This window comes from Chelonoidis abingdonii, chromosome 4 (assembly GCF_003597395.2).
Source record: "Chelonoidis abingdonii isolate Lonesome George chromosome 4, CheloAbing_2.0, whole genome shotgun sequence".
Taxonomy (NCBI): domain Eukaryota; kingdom Metazoa; phylum Chordata; order Testudines; family Testudinidae; genus Chelonoidis; species Chelonoidis abingdonii.
In genome coordinates, this window is record NC_133772.1 from 109505775 (window position 1) to 109524124 (window position 18350).

An 18350-nucleotide genomic window follows, 5' to 3' on the forward strand; every position below is an offset into this window, starting at 1 on the left:
TTCTGTTTGTTCTGCTCTCATTTGGGGACCAACTCCTGTCCTGTGGCACTAGTAGTTTCAGCCACTGAATCATCTTTGCTATGTGCTTTCATATAGAAGTGGTCCTTTTAGCCTAAGGTTGAAGAGGCAGTAAATTTTCCCTATACCTTGCTGCACTGTGGTGCTCTCCCTCTAGGTTGTCAGCCTCCAGCTGCTGAAGCAAGATCTGGTGCCAGAGGTGAGTGTGGTTTGCAGCAGGGAAGCCAGTTCAGGGTAAGACTGGCTCTGTAAGCCCGAGCCTGTCTCCTCTTCCCCAAACAACCCCCTCTTGGGAGGGCTGAGGGGTGTCTGATGGAGGGCCCGTTTCAGGAAACTGGCTAGTCTTGAGAGTTGTGCATGCCATCCCAGTTCTTTGGTACTGAGGAGTAACACAGAGATCTAGAAAGGAGGAAAGATTCAAACCTTGGTGATGAAGTTAAGAACATTTTGTTAAAAATAGTTTATTAATTACTAAAATAGGCATTTGAGTGGCCTTGTCTTAATGTTCCAAACACCAGGCTCCTGCATTGGACAATTACTTAATGCTGTAATACAACATCAGCACTGGATTTATGTTTTATAGCAGTGCTATCATTTACATTTAACTAATATCAGGAATTAACATTACAAAGGGGATGTAAATGTGAGCTTGTGACTGAAAGCAAACTCTCTCAGGCTATGCCTGCACTGCAAGCGAGCGGTGTGACTCCCCTGCTCGCATAAGCATACTCGTACTAGCTGTCATTGAGCTAGCGGGAGTATAAATAGCAGTGTAGCCTCGGTAGTGACAACGGAGGCCCAGCTGAGCTATGCCAAGAACATACCCACTGGTTTTAGGCGTGTTTGTACTCTGCCCGTCTCTGCTATTTACACACTTGCTGGCTCAATGGGAACCAGCACGAGTGTGTATACACGAGCAGCGGAATCACATCCCTAGCTCACAATATAGACATAGCCCTAAGCTCTACAGTCACGTCTGTTAGAATCAGTGTCCTTTATCCAGGCACTTTCTCGTCTCCAGCAATGATGCAGATTGGGACCCTTCTCTTACAAGGCTACTTTGTGTTTATTAATAAATAATCTCGTTCTACTAGGGTAAGTATGCAGACTTGAAGAAGCAGGTGAAGTCCCCAACTCACCTCTGGGATAATTCAGATGAAAATTTAGGATTCCATCCTGCAGATCTTGTGCAAGTTGAGAATTTTGTCCAAGGACTGCACAACTGGGCCCTTGATCAGCACCAGCAGTAATGCTTCAGTTTACAAATTGTACACTGAAAAATCAAGGCCCTGAGCATTCCAGACTTAATGCAGCTTTGGTATTGAGAAAGCAGGTGCTCCTAACCGAGTCTGTAGTGCCTGAGCTTGATACTAAAGCCACAGGAAACTTATTCTGAACTGTACTTGTGCTATTCTCTAGGCTACTTTCTTCCCTCAAATACAATCAGTCCTTTTCCCTAAGTTCTCCCAAGGCCTTGAACATATGGAGAAGGTGGTAGGTCTTCTGTTGGCCTTGTCTCACTCCCTCCCCTGGCCTTCCAGCTCTACATGCAGTTGGTCTCATTCCTGCTCCCATGGTCAGATCTAGAACTAGCAGCAGGGGCTCGGATTAATGGGTGACTAAAACAGCTAGTTCTCAGCTGTCATCTAGCCATGCTATTTGTCACTTCATCCAATCTTGTAGTCAGTGAAAACTCCAAGATAGAAAAAAAGTTTGCTGAAAGCAAGACTTATAGGTAGTAGATGACTGCAACTTCCCTAGTAATGTGTGCATAGCCAGCACTGCCATGACCTCTGGCAGATAATACAGAACAGTCACTTCTGCATGAGGATGTGGTGGTGAAGGCTTCTTACATTCCCTGTACAACAGGCCAGTTTTGAGGTATTTTACACTAGAGAGACTGGCCTGTTTTACTGGGAAGTTGCAGGGGAATCTCTCAGGTCATTATGGGAGCTTTGCCTCACCTCAGGTGGAAGAGAAGGGGCAGGTAGTTTAGCATGAAAGGGAAAAGACTGCCCCCAAGAAGCAAGCTGGCAGTGAGCATCTGCAGGGATGGGCCATCTCATGAGAGCACTTTTTGCTTCCAAATGTAAACCTCGCTTTTGCTTCCACATAGCCATTCAGGCTACGAGAGATTAAAATTGCCACTTTTGAAACACACCATTGGACAACCAAGTACTGTCATTCCAGAGTGGCTGGGTTGAGGGAAGAAAGGAAATACTGAAGCTACAACCCTTCCTTGAGTGCCCTGTTTCTACAGACCAACTGTATAAGATATTAAAAGACACGTTTTCTACCCCAGTGCAGTGACTTGCCAGGAGTCTTGTACTAAGAGTATGGCTGTATAAAAGAGAGGTTGTAGGGGCCAGCCACACTCCCCTCCCCCTCAGTAGCTTAGGTTTGTGTGTTATGGGCCCAACCTTGCAACATTATTATAGTTCCTGCTCTCATTGACTTAGGGGGGGGAAATGAAGGATCTGTCTGATTCTAATTTGAACAGGAACCAAGTTACCTCCACTCCCATTTTCCTCTCCCTTTCCCCTCCAGTGAGAGAGAAACCATCTGTTCTTGTCTCACCACAGCTCCTTAACCAGCATCCTCTGACCAGATTAATTGATTTTTGGTTCCATGCTGGTTCTACCTTACTCAACACAGCTTAGTGTGAGACTGGTCAGAGGGGGAAAACAGAGAGGGAGAGGCCCAAGCTTCCAGACCAAGACAGCCACCCTAACTCCTTCTTGCCTTCTGCTAAAACCCTCATCCCTGCCCAAGAAACACTTGCTTTGGAACTGGCCAATCCTGAAAGGGTAAAAGCCCTCAGTATTGAGCAGTCTAAGGGCTAACACACTGAACACTGAGGTTTGCAACACGTTGGGGATTTCACTCTGCGTTGACTGCATGTGTTATCATGTTTGAATATTTATATTTTTTAAAATTCTCAGGGCCAAACTTCAGTTCTACATGTAAAAATGATCAAGCATCATCCGCCAAAGGTCTGCAGTTTGCCAGGGCATGACAAGTACTCTGAGCTGCTGGTAACATGGGGCATTTATGAATCCATTAACTGAACCTGGGTCTGGGCTGCTTATAAGCACAATCAGCTGCTTAGGCTTTCAGGAGGCAGATTTTGGATCTTATGCCAATTAAGTTATTTAGAAACCATACAGTAGCTGCTCTCATTGCAGCTGGGAACTGCCTAGTCCTTGGGGAACTGATTCCATGGCTTCGATCCATGTTTTGCTGAAGGACTGACTCCTGCTGAGCTATGCAGTTGGAAATCTGAACTTGCTCTCTCTCTCTTTCTTCTGGAAAGGCCAATGTTCTGTAGGGGGTGCTGGCTCAGTGGGAGAGCCCTAGAGACTGCAGCAGGTGAAAGGTGGCACCCAAGGCCCAGCTTGTCTCTACGTTGTTCACTTTCTTTGTTAACTATGAAGAAACAAAAAGAAATCAGTCAGTTGCAGCGTTTCTCCCAGACTTATACAGCTGCCACCATAGACAAAGAACATGATTACTTGTGGCACCTTTAGAGACTAACAAACTTAATAGCCCACGAAAGCTTATGCTCAAATAAATTTGTTAAGTCTCTAAGGTGCCACAAGTACTCCTGTTCTTTTTGCAGAGACAGACTAACATGGTTGCTACTCTGAAACCTGTCATAGACAAAGAGCAAGCTGATGGGTAGATGCATAGAATGGCAGCAACCTCAAAGAGCTTCACCTAGTACTCTGCAAAGGAAAACACAATGGATATTACCTGGAGGCAGTAACCTGAACTGCTAGTGTCCAAGAATATTGGTTATGGAATCAGATGGCTTTTAAAAGAACAAATACAGTCTCTCTCCTTTGAGTTGCAACTTGGCATGGGGATGGGGGACTGCTTGGGCAGCACAGATTCCTGCTTTTTATCAGGTGTTGTACTCATCTGTAGCCCACTGTACAATCCAGACCAGTATCCTTTTCAGTTCTTTAACTTTGTCTCCCTCTGCACTTCCCAATACCACTCCTCACTGTCCTGCCTTCTCCATGCTAGCCCCTACTGGTCCCTGGCCTGACAATCATACTGAAGATAAGAAAAGAAATTAAGAAACAAGTGATTTGGGAGAAGAAAGTAAATACACTGAGGAAGCAAAGTGAACAGTCTCATCCTGCTCTCCACTGTAGGAAATCCTCCCCAACCTCAGCCTACCTCCTCACAGACCTGCCTAAAATCCTCCCATAGCAACAAGTTGCTAAATGTTCTCCACCTGGGATCTAGCCAGCTACATGAAGGGGAAGAGCTAAGCAGAGATTGGTACTGTGAAGAATAAAGCCCACAGAACCTCCTTCCACAGAGAGAACTTGGGCCACAGTGAAAAAAAATGGGATAAACACAGGAATTTTTATATTTTCTTAATTCCTGTTTCATAATTGGCAAGAACAATAGTGACCCCTAATCTGGACTTTTCTAAGGAGCTGATTAACCTTCATAGCGCTTAGGTTCAAGCGATTATACACATGGAAACCACACATCATGAGGAGGGCTGCGGTCACATGTCCTAGATGGATGGAGGAACCAAGTGCTTCACGGGGGAGGGAAGATGGTGGGGAAGAGGTTGGGTGGGAGTTAGCAGCTGGTGAGAATGTAAACCTGCTGCTGCCAAAATTTCTCTTCCACTTCTGCTGCTGTCCATGTCCAACGCTATCTCACCGCAAGCCTTTAATTTCCTTCCATATGAAATCCAATCTTTTTTCAGTCAAGGCTCTGTGCACATCTCATCTTCTGCTTCTCTTTCACATCCATTCAGTGCGCACATCTACTTCCCTTCTCACCCTTTTTCCACAAATACCTCTGTGCCTTCTCCCATGCTGTTCCCTCTTCTTCGAACAGCTTCCTTGATCCTGTTCCCTATGCACCCTCCCCTTCGCCTCTTTCACATCCCTCTACAGCCACCTTTTCTTACATTTCTTCCACCTGAACCCTCCCTCCTACACCAATCTAAATAAAAACCATGTCCACTATGAAACAAGCAGCCTCATCACTTTATTTAGAGGTAAATTTTATTCTTACTCGCTTATTGTCACCTCTCTCTCCAGCAAGACCTTTCCTCTCATCTGTACTGGAAAGGTTTTGGGGGGCAGTAATTATTCTTTGCACAGTGCCACACACACCTACAGCCCTATGTACAAATGTCAGATAACAGCATCCATTGTGCAGCTGAGAAGTGGAAGGTAGGGAGTTGGAAAGAGTTTGAATGCACACGTGGGCAGGAGAGACGGAAGTAGCTGTTCAAAAATAAGAACATCAGCTTGGCCTGCAAGTCCAGTTTAGATGGTGGAAGAAAGGTCAGGAGGGGCTCTGCAAATGAGCACTTGCTCTGGGAGTTTGTTAGGTGGTAGAAGAGGGCTGGGAAACTGCAAGGTGTATTGTGCTACTTAGGAGGGAAGAGCTGCTGCCAACAAGTGTCTCGGTACAAATGACTAAGGACATGTAAAAGGCAGGCACAACCACAGGAACTTTAAGAGTCCAGAGTAGAGAAAAGCCAAGAGCCTTTGGCTCATATGTACATCAGATACATTCCCTTCCCTATGTGACTAGCAGCACGCGAGTTAATTCAAAAGTGGGAGAATTTCTCTAGTCTAATTTTATTTTCACCACTGGATGCTGTCGAGTCCTCAGAGCTTCCATGTTAGGGTTGCACACACAGCAGAGGAAAGTTTTTGTTCATATCTATTTACACTGAATACATTTTCTAAAACCAGGAAATTAGTTCTAAATTTTAGGTTTTGAAAACTTTTGTATTATTATTTTCAACAAAATCTAAATTTTGTGTCAAGTTTGAGTGGAGAAGATCACCAGGAAATGACAAACTTCTGGAAGTTTCTATTGTTTAATTCTAGGCCACCATAACCAACAGGCCAGTGGCTCTATTCAATCCCTTGCCAAAGCAGTGAATCTATGAAACGCAGTCCGTCTCCTCTCACCACGGTGTACATAGAAGGAAGAGGTGAGATTCCATGAGCCAGAATGTTAATGCATCTTCTTCACTCAAGATACAGGAAAGCCAGTACTAGGTCCTTGCAATGCTTCTCTCACCTGTAAGAGTGTGTTATCCCCAAATCCAAAACCTTCTTTTAGTAAGGCAGTGATGTAACTGAGATCCATACAGAGGAAAGGGCTGGCGGAGGTGTACCTGTCCATGTTATCGCACACTAGAGGGAAGAAACAGAGAGAAAGGGCTCAGAAGGGTATTCATTAGTAGAACACTTAACTAAACAGCAAATATGATCAGAGCTCATGGCACAAGCCCTTTGCCTCCAAGAACAGGGAATCAGAATCTGCACAGCTGTTCCTTAAAGCCAGGATTAGCACATTAGTATTTTATGTTCAAGGTACTTCTGTTTCCTTTGGACACCATTATGAACACCTCTTAACACAGCAAGATCATTCACACAGCTCTAGTGAAGGCTGAGTCAGCTTTTGATGAATGTTAAAGCTAGAAGTGAGCTCTTAGGTTACCTACTCTTTCATCAAAGGACACACTATCCCAAATCCATCCTTGTCTAGTTGTCTCACCTGGAATCCCCCCAATGACTTGGATTCCACCATCTCCCTTGACAGCTCATTTCTTAACTCAATTTTTCCCTTGTGATTTTAGGTTGTTACTAAGCACTAGGCCACACTGAGGCTTCGAGATTGAGCCATCCACGCTTTCCTTTTGGTTAATTCCTCACAGGTCCATTAGCTGGGAGAAAGTTACGCTGCATCTGTAATGGGTGCATTCACTTCTCTTAGCTGTACGGATATTACAGACCACCAGCCAGGCCCACAGTTATATACGAACATTGCCAAGCAGACAACCACTGCTTGCTGTAGCAGAAAAAAAACCACTGCTAACTCGGAGTTCAAATCCAAGGAACAGCCTTTTTTCAGCCTAGGTACAGAATGCCACACCCCAGTGTATCAGCTAGGATGTAACAGGCCAATACGTTGGCTGCATGTACACAAAGAAAGACCACGGCTTAAATCTTAGTACACTCTTTTTATACACAAGGGGACTCCCTACTTTTATCAACACCCCTTGTGATTCATTATATAATAATTAATATTTATGACCAAATATGAAATTCCACATTATACACTAGACTACAGAACATGTTTATCTACTTATTAACAGTAACAAAGCTACTAATATTATTATTTGACAGAGATTTTCCTTGTTTATGCTGCTCGTGTTTGGCAGGTCACAATGCCGTCTTCTTCGTCTTGCACCTAAATCAGGAACATTCAGGGGCATTCCACAAAACTGAACAGGATATTTAATAATTCAGAAAGGCTTTGTTTGCACTCCTTCCCAAAAGGGTTATTCAAAGGTCTTACTCATAGACTCATAGGTCAGAAGGGACCAATATGATCATCTAGTCTGACCTCCTGCACAAGGCAGGCCACAAAACCCTACCCATACACATTTATAACAACCCCTAACCCATGACTGAGTTATTGAAATCCTCAAAATTATGATATGAAGACCTCAAGCTGCAGAGAATCCACCAGCAAGAGACCCATGCCCCACGCTGCAGAGGAAGGCGAAAAACCTCCAGGGCCTCTGCCAATCCGCCCTGGAGGAAAATTCCTTCCTGACCCCAAATATGGCGATCAGCTAAACTCTGAGCATGTGGGCAAGACTCACCAGCTAGCACCCAAACTAGGCCAACAATTATATTGCTTATATACTGCTAGCCAATGTATGTTCCATTAAACATACTTAGGCCCTTACCATCTTACATGCAGTAAGTTCACCGCATCTCTTTCACTTCCTGACATTGGCCTCTTTATACACGTCTCATTTCCACCTTATAAGCACCTTGGGGTTTTTATAAATCACCATAAAATTCATAAAAATTCTCTTTGGACTGAAACTTGGTCACAAGGTCAGAGCCCATGACTTTCCTTTTTAAGAAAACAAATTCATAATAAATGCTCAGGTTGTTTTTGGTACAAGTTGTGAAGGTTTTCCACCCGTACAGATGGGTACAACTCAGAAACGACATATTCATAACTGAAGACTTGCCATCCCTCCCTCCATATTGTGGACTTGGATATTTTAGGGTTAAAAGGTCAGAAGGTGGACAGAAAGGCTACTTAAGCACACAGCTGTAGTTCAAGCTGAGTTTCTGCATGGATGTATGCTCTGGGTCCGTATGCAAGTTTGGAATCTTCTAACCAGCAGAGCTTGTTGGGGCTATAGCCTCCTCAAAATCACGTACAAGCCCTAGGACATAAAAGGGGCCATATGTGGCCCCTACTACCACTTAAGTTCTTCTGCTAAATCAAGATTCTATGCCAAAGACTAAGAAGACTGGGAAGCGTGAATCCCATACAGGCCATCATCTCACAGAGCTACTGTTCTGGGTAAATAACTGTTCTTCCTCCTCTCAAGCAAGAATTGACTGTGTGGTCCATCACTACAGGGAACTGAGATGTAGTCACAGCCTCACAGAAGTGAGCAAGAGAAGCATTAATTAAATAAATACTCTAGGATTGTTCTCATGGAGCATCAGATCTAAAAGCCAAATAAACAGAGTAATGGTGCACAGAGCCCTGACCAGAACTCTGTGACACAGCTTTACATATCTCTGTGATGGCAAACGTCAGAGACATGCAATCGAAATATTAGACCTATATTAATATGGTCTAAAATCCTGATGCAGTCACATCCTCAAGGCCATAACATGTTTGCATACACATTTTAATCTATTTAGATAAATCCAAGGGTCAAACAGCCTGCCCTCAGGTTTATCCCAACAGGGTACAAACAGTCTAGGAATTTTACATATGAAATTACTGTTTGATCCAATTCCCAACTAAAGTCAATGGAAGTCATTTAGTTGACTTCAGTGAGTGCTGGATCAGGTCCTTACTCGTGTCTCAAGAGTCAAACTCTCTGAACATCTATGGTTACATTTTCAAAATGTCTCAAGTGACTTAGGAGCCTAAGACCATTTTCAAAAGCACCTAAGTCACTCAAGAGCTTAAGTTTAATTGAAAATAAAAGGACCTAGGCTCCTAATTCACTTGGGGTTTTTGAAAATTTTACCCCAAACCATGTAATTTAGCCTCTCGGTCACAAATGTGATTTGGGGAGGATTATGGATAATTAATAGACGGATTAAAGTGGCAATCCGCCCATTTCAGTTAAAAATTCCATGTGTGGGCACAGAAACAACTTATTCTTACGGAACAGCATATATGGGGGTGATCAGCCAGGAGGTCTTTGGATCTCACTCTTTGGGCTAATGTGCTATAAGGAACACCATATTAAATGATGAATGGAGCAATGAACAACGTGACAACTCAAACTGCACTGCCATTAGCTTTGTAAACACCAAGTTCAAGTCTCAAGATGGTGTTTTATAAACAGATGAAAACACATGAATCCAGGCCCTTCAAATATTTTTTCATAATAGGATGTGAAAACTAGATGATCAACTCATGGGATGGTGAAAAGAAGAAGTGGCTTCCAGGTAAACTTTAACAGATTTCAAAGAGAGTCCAGGTTGTTTGAGATATAATGAGTTCAAAAGCGATGGGCTTCTGGACTAACAAGGGTCATCATTCTGCTAAGTTCAGACATGAAGTCCAGAAGTCCTTCTCAATTTTAGTACAGTAGATCCACTTCCTGCCACAATGATCCTTATGAAACGAAACAGGCTCCCTGAACTGTAAGGCCAGTATGTTTTCCATCTTCAAATTCCTCTATTACAAGAAATGAGTAACTAATAAAAGATACATGACAGGGCAGCAAGGGATAGCTAGAGAGCGCAACTGGGCATAGCTGATTTGTATTTATTTTTTAAATCAGTCCCATGTTCTGTTCTGTGTATAATTATTGCACATATTGCCATTGTCTCCCGTTCCCATACTTCTCATGTTTCACAATATTTACCTTCTTTAGCTTTCCTTTCAAAATCTCTCACTTCCAGAACTCCTCCCTTTTCATAATCTGAAAAGACAGACATGAGAAAGCACCACCATAGGTCTGAGAAACTTTTTTTTTTTTTTTTTTTAAAACGAAAGCTTAGGTTCTGGAGCATAACTCTGAGGCAAAGGATAGATTCTGCAGCACAGAATACACAGAGCTGCAGAGAGTAGAACAGAAGAAAGTGAAAGTCGTTATCTACTGAATGCTGTATGCAGTGCAGTTGTAGATGTGTCAGTCTCAGGATATTAGAGATAAGGTGCGTGAGGCAATATCTTTTAGTGGATCAACTTCTGTTGGAGACAGAGAAGCTTTCAAGCTATACAGAGCTGCTCTTCAGGTCTTAGAAAGGTACTCCAAGACAAACTGTGCTGGGGGACTCAGCTCCACGTTTGTTCCCTGGGTGTGTTTCTTCCTATCCTCCATCAAACCCAACTGCCATCTTCCCCACAGCCTGTTCTTCCCACCCTCACGCCAAGTAACTTCATTGCCCTCTCCCAGTTAATGAACATGCACATCATCACACAAGAGCTCTCTATCACAAGCTGAGTTACCTATCAAGTCGGTGTCAACAGCTCGATCATAATAATAGGAGAAGGCATAGAAGGAGCGTCTGCGGATCTCATCTGGCTGGTGCAATTTCCCTTGTACGACCTTCACCACTTCTGAATAGCAAGGCTCAAATCCTGTTTCCCCTACCAGGGCAAACATACACAAAAATGAACCCACAGAGACAGATCAGGAGATAGAGGAACCAGTGACAATTTGATGGGAAAGCAAAAGAGAAAGCAGAGTCCAAAGGAAAAATAAGAAAGGGAAAGAAACTCAGCAAAGGGTGAGAGGGAAGGAGAGTGTGTGAAAGGGAGAAGTTTAGACATCCAAACCCAAGAGAAAGTTCTCTTCCATAATATCTCAGCAACCCTTCTCCTTAGTACACTAAATATATACTTAAGAGTTTCAGAAAGCCTTTGACAAGGTCCCTTACCAAAGGCTCTTGAGTAAAATAAGCTGTATTGGGATAAGAGGAAAGATTCTCTCATGGATCAGGAAATGGTTAAATGATAGGAAACGGCAGAAATAAACGGTCAGTTTTCAGAAGAGAGAGAGAGAGAGCGAGAGAGAAATAGTGGTGTCCCCGGAGGGGTCTGTACTGCGACCAGTACTATTCAATATATTCATAAAAGATCTGGAAAAAGGGATAAACAACAAGGTGGCAAAATTTGCAGACAAAACTTCCTTGAGTAATTTTGTAAAGTCCAAAGCAGACTGAGAAGAGTTACAAATGGGTCTCACAAAACTGCAAACTGGGCAACAATATGGCAGATGAAATTCAATGTTGATAAATGCAAAGCAGTGCACACTGGAAAACATAATCCTAACTATACATACAAAATGATGGGATCTAAATTAGCTGTTACCACTTGAGAGAGAGCTTGGAGTCATTGTGGATACTTCTCTAAAAACATCTGCTCAATGTGCAGCGGCATTAAAAAGGGAGAGATAACAAGACAGAAAATATCATAATGCTTCTATATAAATCCATGATCGCCCACATCTTCAATACTGTATGCAGATCTGGTTGCCCCATCTCAAAAAATATATATTGGAATTTGAAAAGTTATAGAGAAGGGCAGCAAAAATGATTAAGGGCATGGAACAGCTTCCATATGAGGAGAAATTAAAAAGACTGGGACTGTTCTTCTTAGAAAAGAGATGACTAAGGGGGGCGGGATATGATAGAGGTCTACAAAATCTTGACTGCTGTATAGAAAATGAATAGGAAAGTGTTATTTACTCCTTCACATAACACATGAACTAGGGGTCACCAAATGAAATTAATAGGCAGCAGGTTTAAAACAAACAAAAGTAAGTATTTCTTCACACAATGCAGAGTCAACCTGTGGAACTCTTTGCAAGGGGATGTGAAGTCAAAACTATGACAGGGTTCAAAAAAGAACTAGATAAGTTCATGGAGGATAGGTCCATCAATGGCTATTAGCCAGGATGGGAAGGGATGCAACACCATGCTCTGAGCGATCTTAGCTGTTTGTCAGAAGCTCGGAATGAGCAACGGGATGGATGGATCACTTGACGATTGCCTGTTCTGTTCATTCTCTCTGAAGCACCTGGCACTGGCCACTATTGGAAGACAGGATACTGAGCTACATGGACCATTGGTCTGGCCCAGTATGATCATTCTTAAGTTCTTTCTCTACTCCAGCATCATACTTGGACTCAGCCAGGACCCAGGCCCAACTGTGTCACTTGATACTATTTACATCATACGTGTTTTTGCAGAACTGCATATGAATCCTTCAAAGACTAGGCTGCACAGTGCACATACAGGGCTCCCCCAGTACAGGCAGAACTCTCATTGTGATCCACTATAATCCTCAGATCCTTTTTATTCAGGATCACTGCCTAACCAGGTATTCCCCATTTTGTAACTGTGCATTTGATTTTTCTTTCCTAAGTTTGTTCTTTGCACTTGTCTTTGTTGAATTTCATCCTGTTGATTTCAGACCAATTCTCCAATTTATCAAGGTCCTTTTGAATTATAATCCTGTCCTCCAAAGAGCTTGCAACCCCTCCCAGTTTGGTGTCATCCTCAAATTTTATAAGTAGACTCTCCACTCTATTATCCAAGTCACTAATGAAAATACTGAATAGTATCCAACCCAGAACAGAACCATGTGGGACCCCATTAGATACATCCTCTCAGTTTGATGATCCATCAATAATGATTTTGAGAACAGATTTTCAAGCAGTCATGCACTTACTTTATAGTACTTTCATTTAGACCACATTCCCCTAGTTTGCTTATGACCATCTCACGTGTGATGGTGTAAAAAGCTTTACTAAAATAAATCACATCTACTATGTCCCCCTTATGCATTGGGCCAGTTACCCTGTCAAAGAAGAATATTAGATTGATTTCGCACAATTGGTTCTTGACAAATCCATGTTGGCTATTACTTATCACTCTATTATCTTCTAGGTCAGGCCTGCACAACATGCGGCCCACGGAGGCTCACTGTGCGGCCCGCGGCAGGGAATCAAAGGGCTCTGGGCTGCCGCAGCTGCGGGGAACCCAGAGCCCCTTAAATCCCAGCCGTGGCCGAGAATCATAGGGCTCTGGGCTGCCAGCAGCCGCGTGGAGCCCAGAGCCCTTTAAATCCCAGCCGCGGCCGGGATACAAAGGGCTCTGGGCTGCCGAGCCCCTTAAATCCCAGCCGCGGCCGGGATTCAAAAGGCTCTGAGCTGCCCGCAGCCACAGGGAGCCCAGAGCCCCTTAAATCCCAGCCGCGGCCGGGAATCATAGGGCTCTGGGCTGCTCGCAGCGGCTGAGAGCCCAGAGCCCTTTAAATCTCAGCCGTAGCCGGGATTCAAAAAGTTTTGAGCTGCTGGCAGCGGTGGGAAGCCCTGAGCCCTTTAAATCCCAGCCGGCCACGGCTGAGATTCAAAGGGCTCTGGGCTGCCCGCAGAGATTCCTGGCCACGGTTGAGATTCAAAGGGCTCAGGGCTCCACACCGGCACGGGCAGCCCAGAGCCCTTTGAATCCAGGCGGCGGCTAAGATTTAAAGGGCTCAGGGCTCCCCGTGGCTGCAGGCAGCCCAGAGCCCTTTGAATCCTGGCTATGGCTCCAGTGGATGGGCTGGGGCTGGGATTTAAAGGGCTCGGGCTCCCCTCAGCGGCAGGAGCTCTGGGCCCTTTAAATCCCTGCCCCAACCCTGCAAAGCTCCGGGTTCCCCCAGCTGCCAGAGTCCTGGGCCCTTTAATTTGCCCCTGAGGGCTCCCAGCCACCTCTTCAGCTGGGAGCCCCTTGTTGATTTAAAATCAGGTATCACCTCCCCACCCCCAACCTTCCTTTTTAGCCCACAGTTGTTTTGGTGGGGCGGCGCTGGGGAAGGAGGGTGTGTTTCTGCAGGGCTGGGCGGTGCTGGGGCAGGGTGTTTCCGCGGGCCGAGAGGTCCTGGGGCGGGGTGGGGATGTTTCCACGGGGTTCGGGGTTTAGGCCCTCAGCTGTTTTCTTTGGAGTAATGTGGCCCTTGCCGCTTTACGACTTGTGCAGGCCTGCTATAGGTGCTTATAAATTATTTAATCATTTCTTCCTAGTATCTTTCCAGGTATTGATGTTAGGGTGACAGGTCTATAATTCCCCAGGTCCTTTTTGTTCCATTTTCAAAGACAGGTACAATGGGGGGAGGGATAGCTCAGTGGTTTGAGCATTGGCCTGCTAAATCCAGGGTTGTGAGTTCAATCCTTGAGGGGGCCATTTGGGGATTGGTCCTGCTTTGAGCAGGGGGTTGGACTAGATGATCTCCTGAGGTCCCTTCCAACTCTAATAATCTATGATTCTAATGTTTACCCTTCTCCAGCCTTCTGAGACCTCACCCATCCCATGAGCTCTCAAAATTAATCACTAATTTTACCTCAGTGGGATGAGTAGATCCAAAACTGCCTACCATAGATCTACAAAATTTTGCAATGAGAAATGGCATTTTCTACAGGGCCAGCTGCCCTGAGCCTGATCACTTCAGATTTTTCTTGTGCTGTATCAATTTCCATGTCAAGGGACCTGTGACTGGCTCTGTGACCATATCCCTGAGCACTGACCAACATCCTCAGAAAGAACAGCGTCACAGAAAGGGTGTTGATCAAGAACACCCTCTTCCTAGGGTCTGAGGCTTATCCCACAAAAGGAAGGTACCCAAATTACCTTCTGCTAGAAACAAAACCTCCTTAATATACCTTCTTTGTTGCCACCATATTGATATCTCACTCCCCCAAAGTGCCATTCTGCCTCCAGTCGCTCCGGTAAACAAGAACTTCGGAACATTTGTCCATCCACCACTGCAAGGAAGCCAGAGGAAAGTCAGAAACGGCTGCGACCTCCCAAAGCTACCCGCCCCCTCCAACTCCCAAACAATCAAAACTCCAGAGGAAGGAGAGAAAAATCCAAGGTGCCTTACAGTTTGTCTATGGGGAAATTAAGATTTGGTTAAAAAGTTAAATGCTGCATAAACTGATTCTGAATTGGAGAATAGTCTGAACTCTGGAATACGCTCCCTCCTTTGTCCTGCAAGCTGCAGCAGAGCTTGGCTTCTCACCCGTTAGTGGGAAATAAATATTATTCTCATTTTCTGGGCAGATCACTGCCAGGGAAATGGAGAAAAGTGTAAGATACAGGATAGGAGACACGGGAAAGGGGCAGCTGGCACAAGATTAATTTCACTCACCTCTTTAAGTGTCTAACATGGGTATTTCAACTGACTGTACCTTTCATTTCCAGGGCTCCAAGTGTTGCTAGTCTGGCAGCTTTCAGTCCAAAGCCCAAATAGCTGCAAAAAAACCCAAAACAAAATATTGCAGTTTTGCCCTGCTCATCTGACATGCCTCACACGCAGCCAGCCCTAGGTCTATGGAATGCACAAACCAGATTCCCTTTCTGTGCCTCCTACCCTATCCCCCCTACACCTTAGATGGAATTCTTCTCCTGGCAGAGGGAAACTAAGTGCCAATGGACTAATGCAAAAACAAGGTGTTACAAAGCACATACATGGGGAGCAAATCTAAAACTAGGCAGGAAGCGGGTAGAGAAGAATAGGAAGCTTTTGGGCAACTCAAGATATCTGGTGTGAATTTCTGAGATTTAAAATAAAAAGCATCAGAAATAAGACAGGGACTTGCTGCACCAGAAGAACGGAGTAAAAAGGAGCATTAACGCATGTATATCTCTACAAACAAATGCAGTGAAAACAGGAAATAAGCAAGATGACCCAAAAGTTATACACAGTGATGGAGATGATGTTCTAACAGAAATTGGGCAACATTATCTATGATGCCCACAAGATACGACGTGATGAGCAAGAGGGCAGTGGAGAAATACTTTGGGTAAAGATACAAGGAATGTAAAACAATAGGAAAAATGACCACAGACAACTGATACAGGCCAGAAAGAAAGAGACTCCAGCACCAATTCTTGGGGCACTTGACACCACAGAACTCATCACATCTGCTAAGACGACTAACCAAGTTTCTAATTGTGATAATGGCCTCTTGTGCACTAGGACTGGACTGAAATCACTAACTATTCACACTTGGCTGAGTTTTAAAATTAACTGATTGGGCATCACCTTTGACAGCTCAATAAGCACCCCTGCTCAATGGCAACAGTGGACGAAAAAAGCAAATAAACTGCTTGGATACACAAGGTGTAGGTTAGACAATAACTCTTAAAATAATAGAATGTTGTTATATCATTGATATGATATGCCCTGACCTGGGCTCAGTTGATTCACCCTATCTCAGAAAGGAAATAATTTCAGAAGTGGGTGACAAAAGTGCTAAGAGGCTTGGGCACGCTTCTATGCAAAGGCGAGATCAAGAAGACTGGGCTGTTTAACTTTGAGAGGAGAGGAATAAGAGACGGACATGATACCGTGTAACGAGGGGCCGTGGACCCCAGCTGCGACTGTAAGGGACTTAGGGGGAAGGAAGCACCATTCACCTCCAGGTGGGCAGAGACGGATCAGCCACGCCTGGCCCACCAGAAGCAGAAGAGCAGGACAGGAAGCTTAAAAGGTGGACCCTGCAGCTCAGTTGGAGGGGAGCTGGCGAAGGAGATAGATGTGTCCTGCCCACTGCTGAGCCTCACGCTTGAGGACAACCCCTGCAATGCCAAGGACTCAGAAGGACTGCTGGGTCGGCCAACTGATGGGAGGACAGAGGAGCTGCTTGGACTGCTGCTGGCTGTATAACCCCAGGAAGATGAAGGACCCCATGAGATAGAAATACACTACAGTGGGGTCATAGGAAGTAGCCCAGTGACACCAGACAATAGTCTGGTTGTATGGCCAGAATACTGGTCAGTGTGTTTAAGTGGGATCCCTGCTGACCCAGTGGCACACACCTCCACTACTGTCAGGGCCCAGGGGCGGGACCTGATAGAGAAAGGTGGGCCTGGACCCACAAACCCACCCCAAGGGGGGGGGGGGGGGGCACTTACCCACCTTAGGTCAAGAGGCTTGTGTTTGTCTGCCCGAGCCAGGAGGCCAGGTGAAAGACTGCCTATTGATCTGCCCTACACCGAGGGCCAGCCCTCTTTAAAACTGCTTGTTGCTCTGCCTTGCCTAAGGGCCAGAGCCTTATAGACTGCTTACTGCTCAGCCCTGCCCAGAGGCTCACAGACTACTGGGGTCAGGCCCTGAAAGCACCAGTTCCCCCTTACGCTTTGTTGGAGAGCCACATGGTAGCGAGGGGGCCTGGCCCCCTCACCGAGACTGACAGGGAGGGACCATCACAGACCCTTACATATCAATACGCAAAATGTATAGCCTAAAGATGGTAAGTGTGGTGCTCCTATTTACTCTCATAACAGAACAAGAGAATGAAACTGAGCAAAGGACATTACTTTTACACAATGAGCTTCTCAGTGACTAATAAGCCAAGCCTTTCCGGAACTGGAGGCTTGGGATGCGAGAGGTCCTGTATCCCATTTCCAGTCCTTTGACTACGTTGTGTCTTGATAGCTGAATTACATTGTCCCCCTTTCCAAAGTGGCCCAAAGGTTTGATTTAACCTCTCCATGTACCAGAGCTTCTCCTCTCTCAAAATGATTACCCGTAAAACTTGTTCGAGGTACAAACTGTGATTTCCCCTTTCATTGCTATTCATGTTGGTTTTGCATCCTTCCAGGCTCAATTAATGCTACAGTTTTCAAGCAGATAATCTAGTCGGAAGATCAGGGCTCAACCACTCACTATGGGACAATATGGTACATCCTAGGCTGGATCTTAGGCTGTGAAAGGACTGATTTTCCAGTGGAAATGGCAGCTTCGTGCTTCTCACCTGTGCGTGTAGAGCTTGTAAGTGCTATTGAACATTTCAAATGAGGTGACAAAATCCACGGGGGTTTGCTCCAAGGTTTCCTAAAAATGAAGTAAACAGTTTATCTTTCAGTCCCTATTACTCGATCAAAAACCCGAAAAATAAACCCCCCCATAAAACCTAGTGATAATATCATTGCTAATTTTCACATAGGCATCGAGATAATTTACTGTACTCATCCAATGTGGCTACATGGAGCTATCCATCCTCCATGACAAATAACTCATACTTTTGGTATTGTGGTAGCACCCATAATGCTTCACCTGTCCAGCCTTCAAAATTAGTATAGCCGATGCAGCCTTAATTCTGCCCCTTGTGTGTGCACATTATTATTTGTAAGAGTCATTAATTATATTACACAAATAAAATCTAAATTAAAAGAACATTACCAAGGTTGCAAAGTCAAGCATCAAAAACTGAATGAGGCATGGGTTCTCTTGAAAAAATGTGATCATAAAATTAAATTAAAGATGCACAAGGGGTCTAA

At 44.7% G+C, this 18350-nt stretch overlaps 1 protein-coding gene across 4 annotated transcripts in view; it reads right to left on the bottom strand.

The window, feature by feature from the left end:
- Positions 1-55: 55 nt before the first annotated feature.
- ENTPD5 (ectonucleoside triphosphate diphosphohydrolase 5 (inactive)) overlaps positions 56-18350 on the bottom strand; it is a 43379-nt gene continuing 25084 nt past the window's right edge. For 2 of the 4 annotated variants that reach the window (XM_075065552.1, XM_032801970.2), the window contains 7 exons: positions 17825-17904; positions 15254-15315; positions 14726-14827; positions 10528-10668; positions 9941-9997; positions 6091-6206; positions 464-3444 (listed from right to left, as the gene is read on the bottom strand). In XM_075065552.1, the coding sequence (XP_074921653.1) occupies positions 3358-3444; positions 6091-6206; positions 9941-9997; positions 10528-10668; positions 14726-14827; positions 15254-15315; positions 17825-17904 (645 nt within the window). In that variant the 3' untranslated portion in view covers positions 464-3357. Of the gene's footprint in view, positions 418-463; positions 3445-6090; positions 6207-9940; positions 9998-10527; positions 10669-14725; positions 14828-15253; positions 15316-17824; positions 17905-18350 lie in introns of those variants that run through there. The other 2 variants (XR_004376708.2, XM_032801971.2) reach the window with 2 other exon arrangements.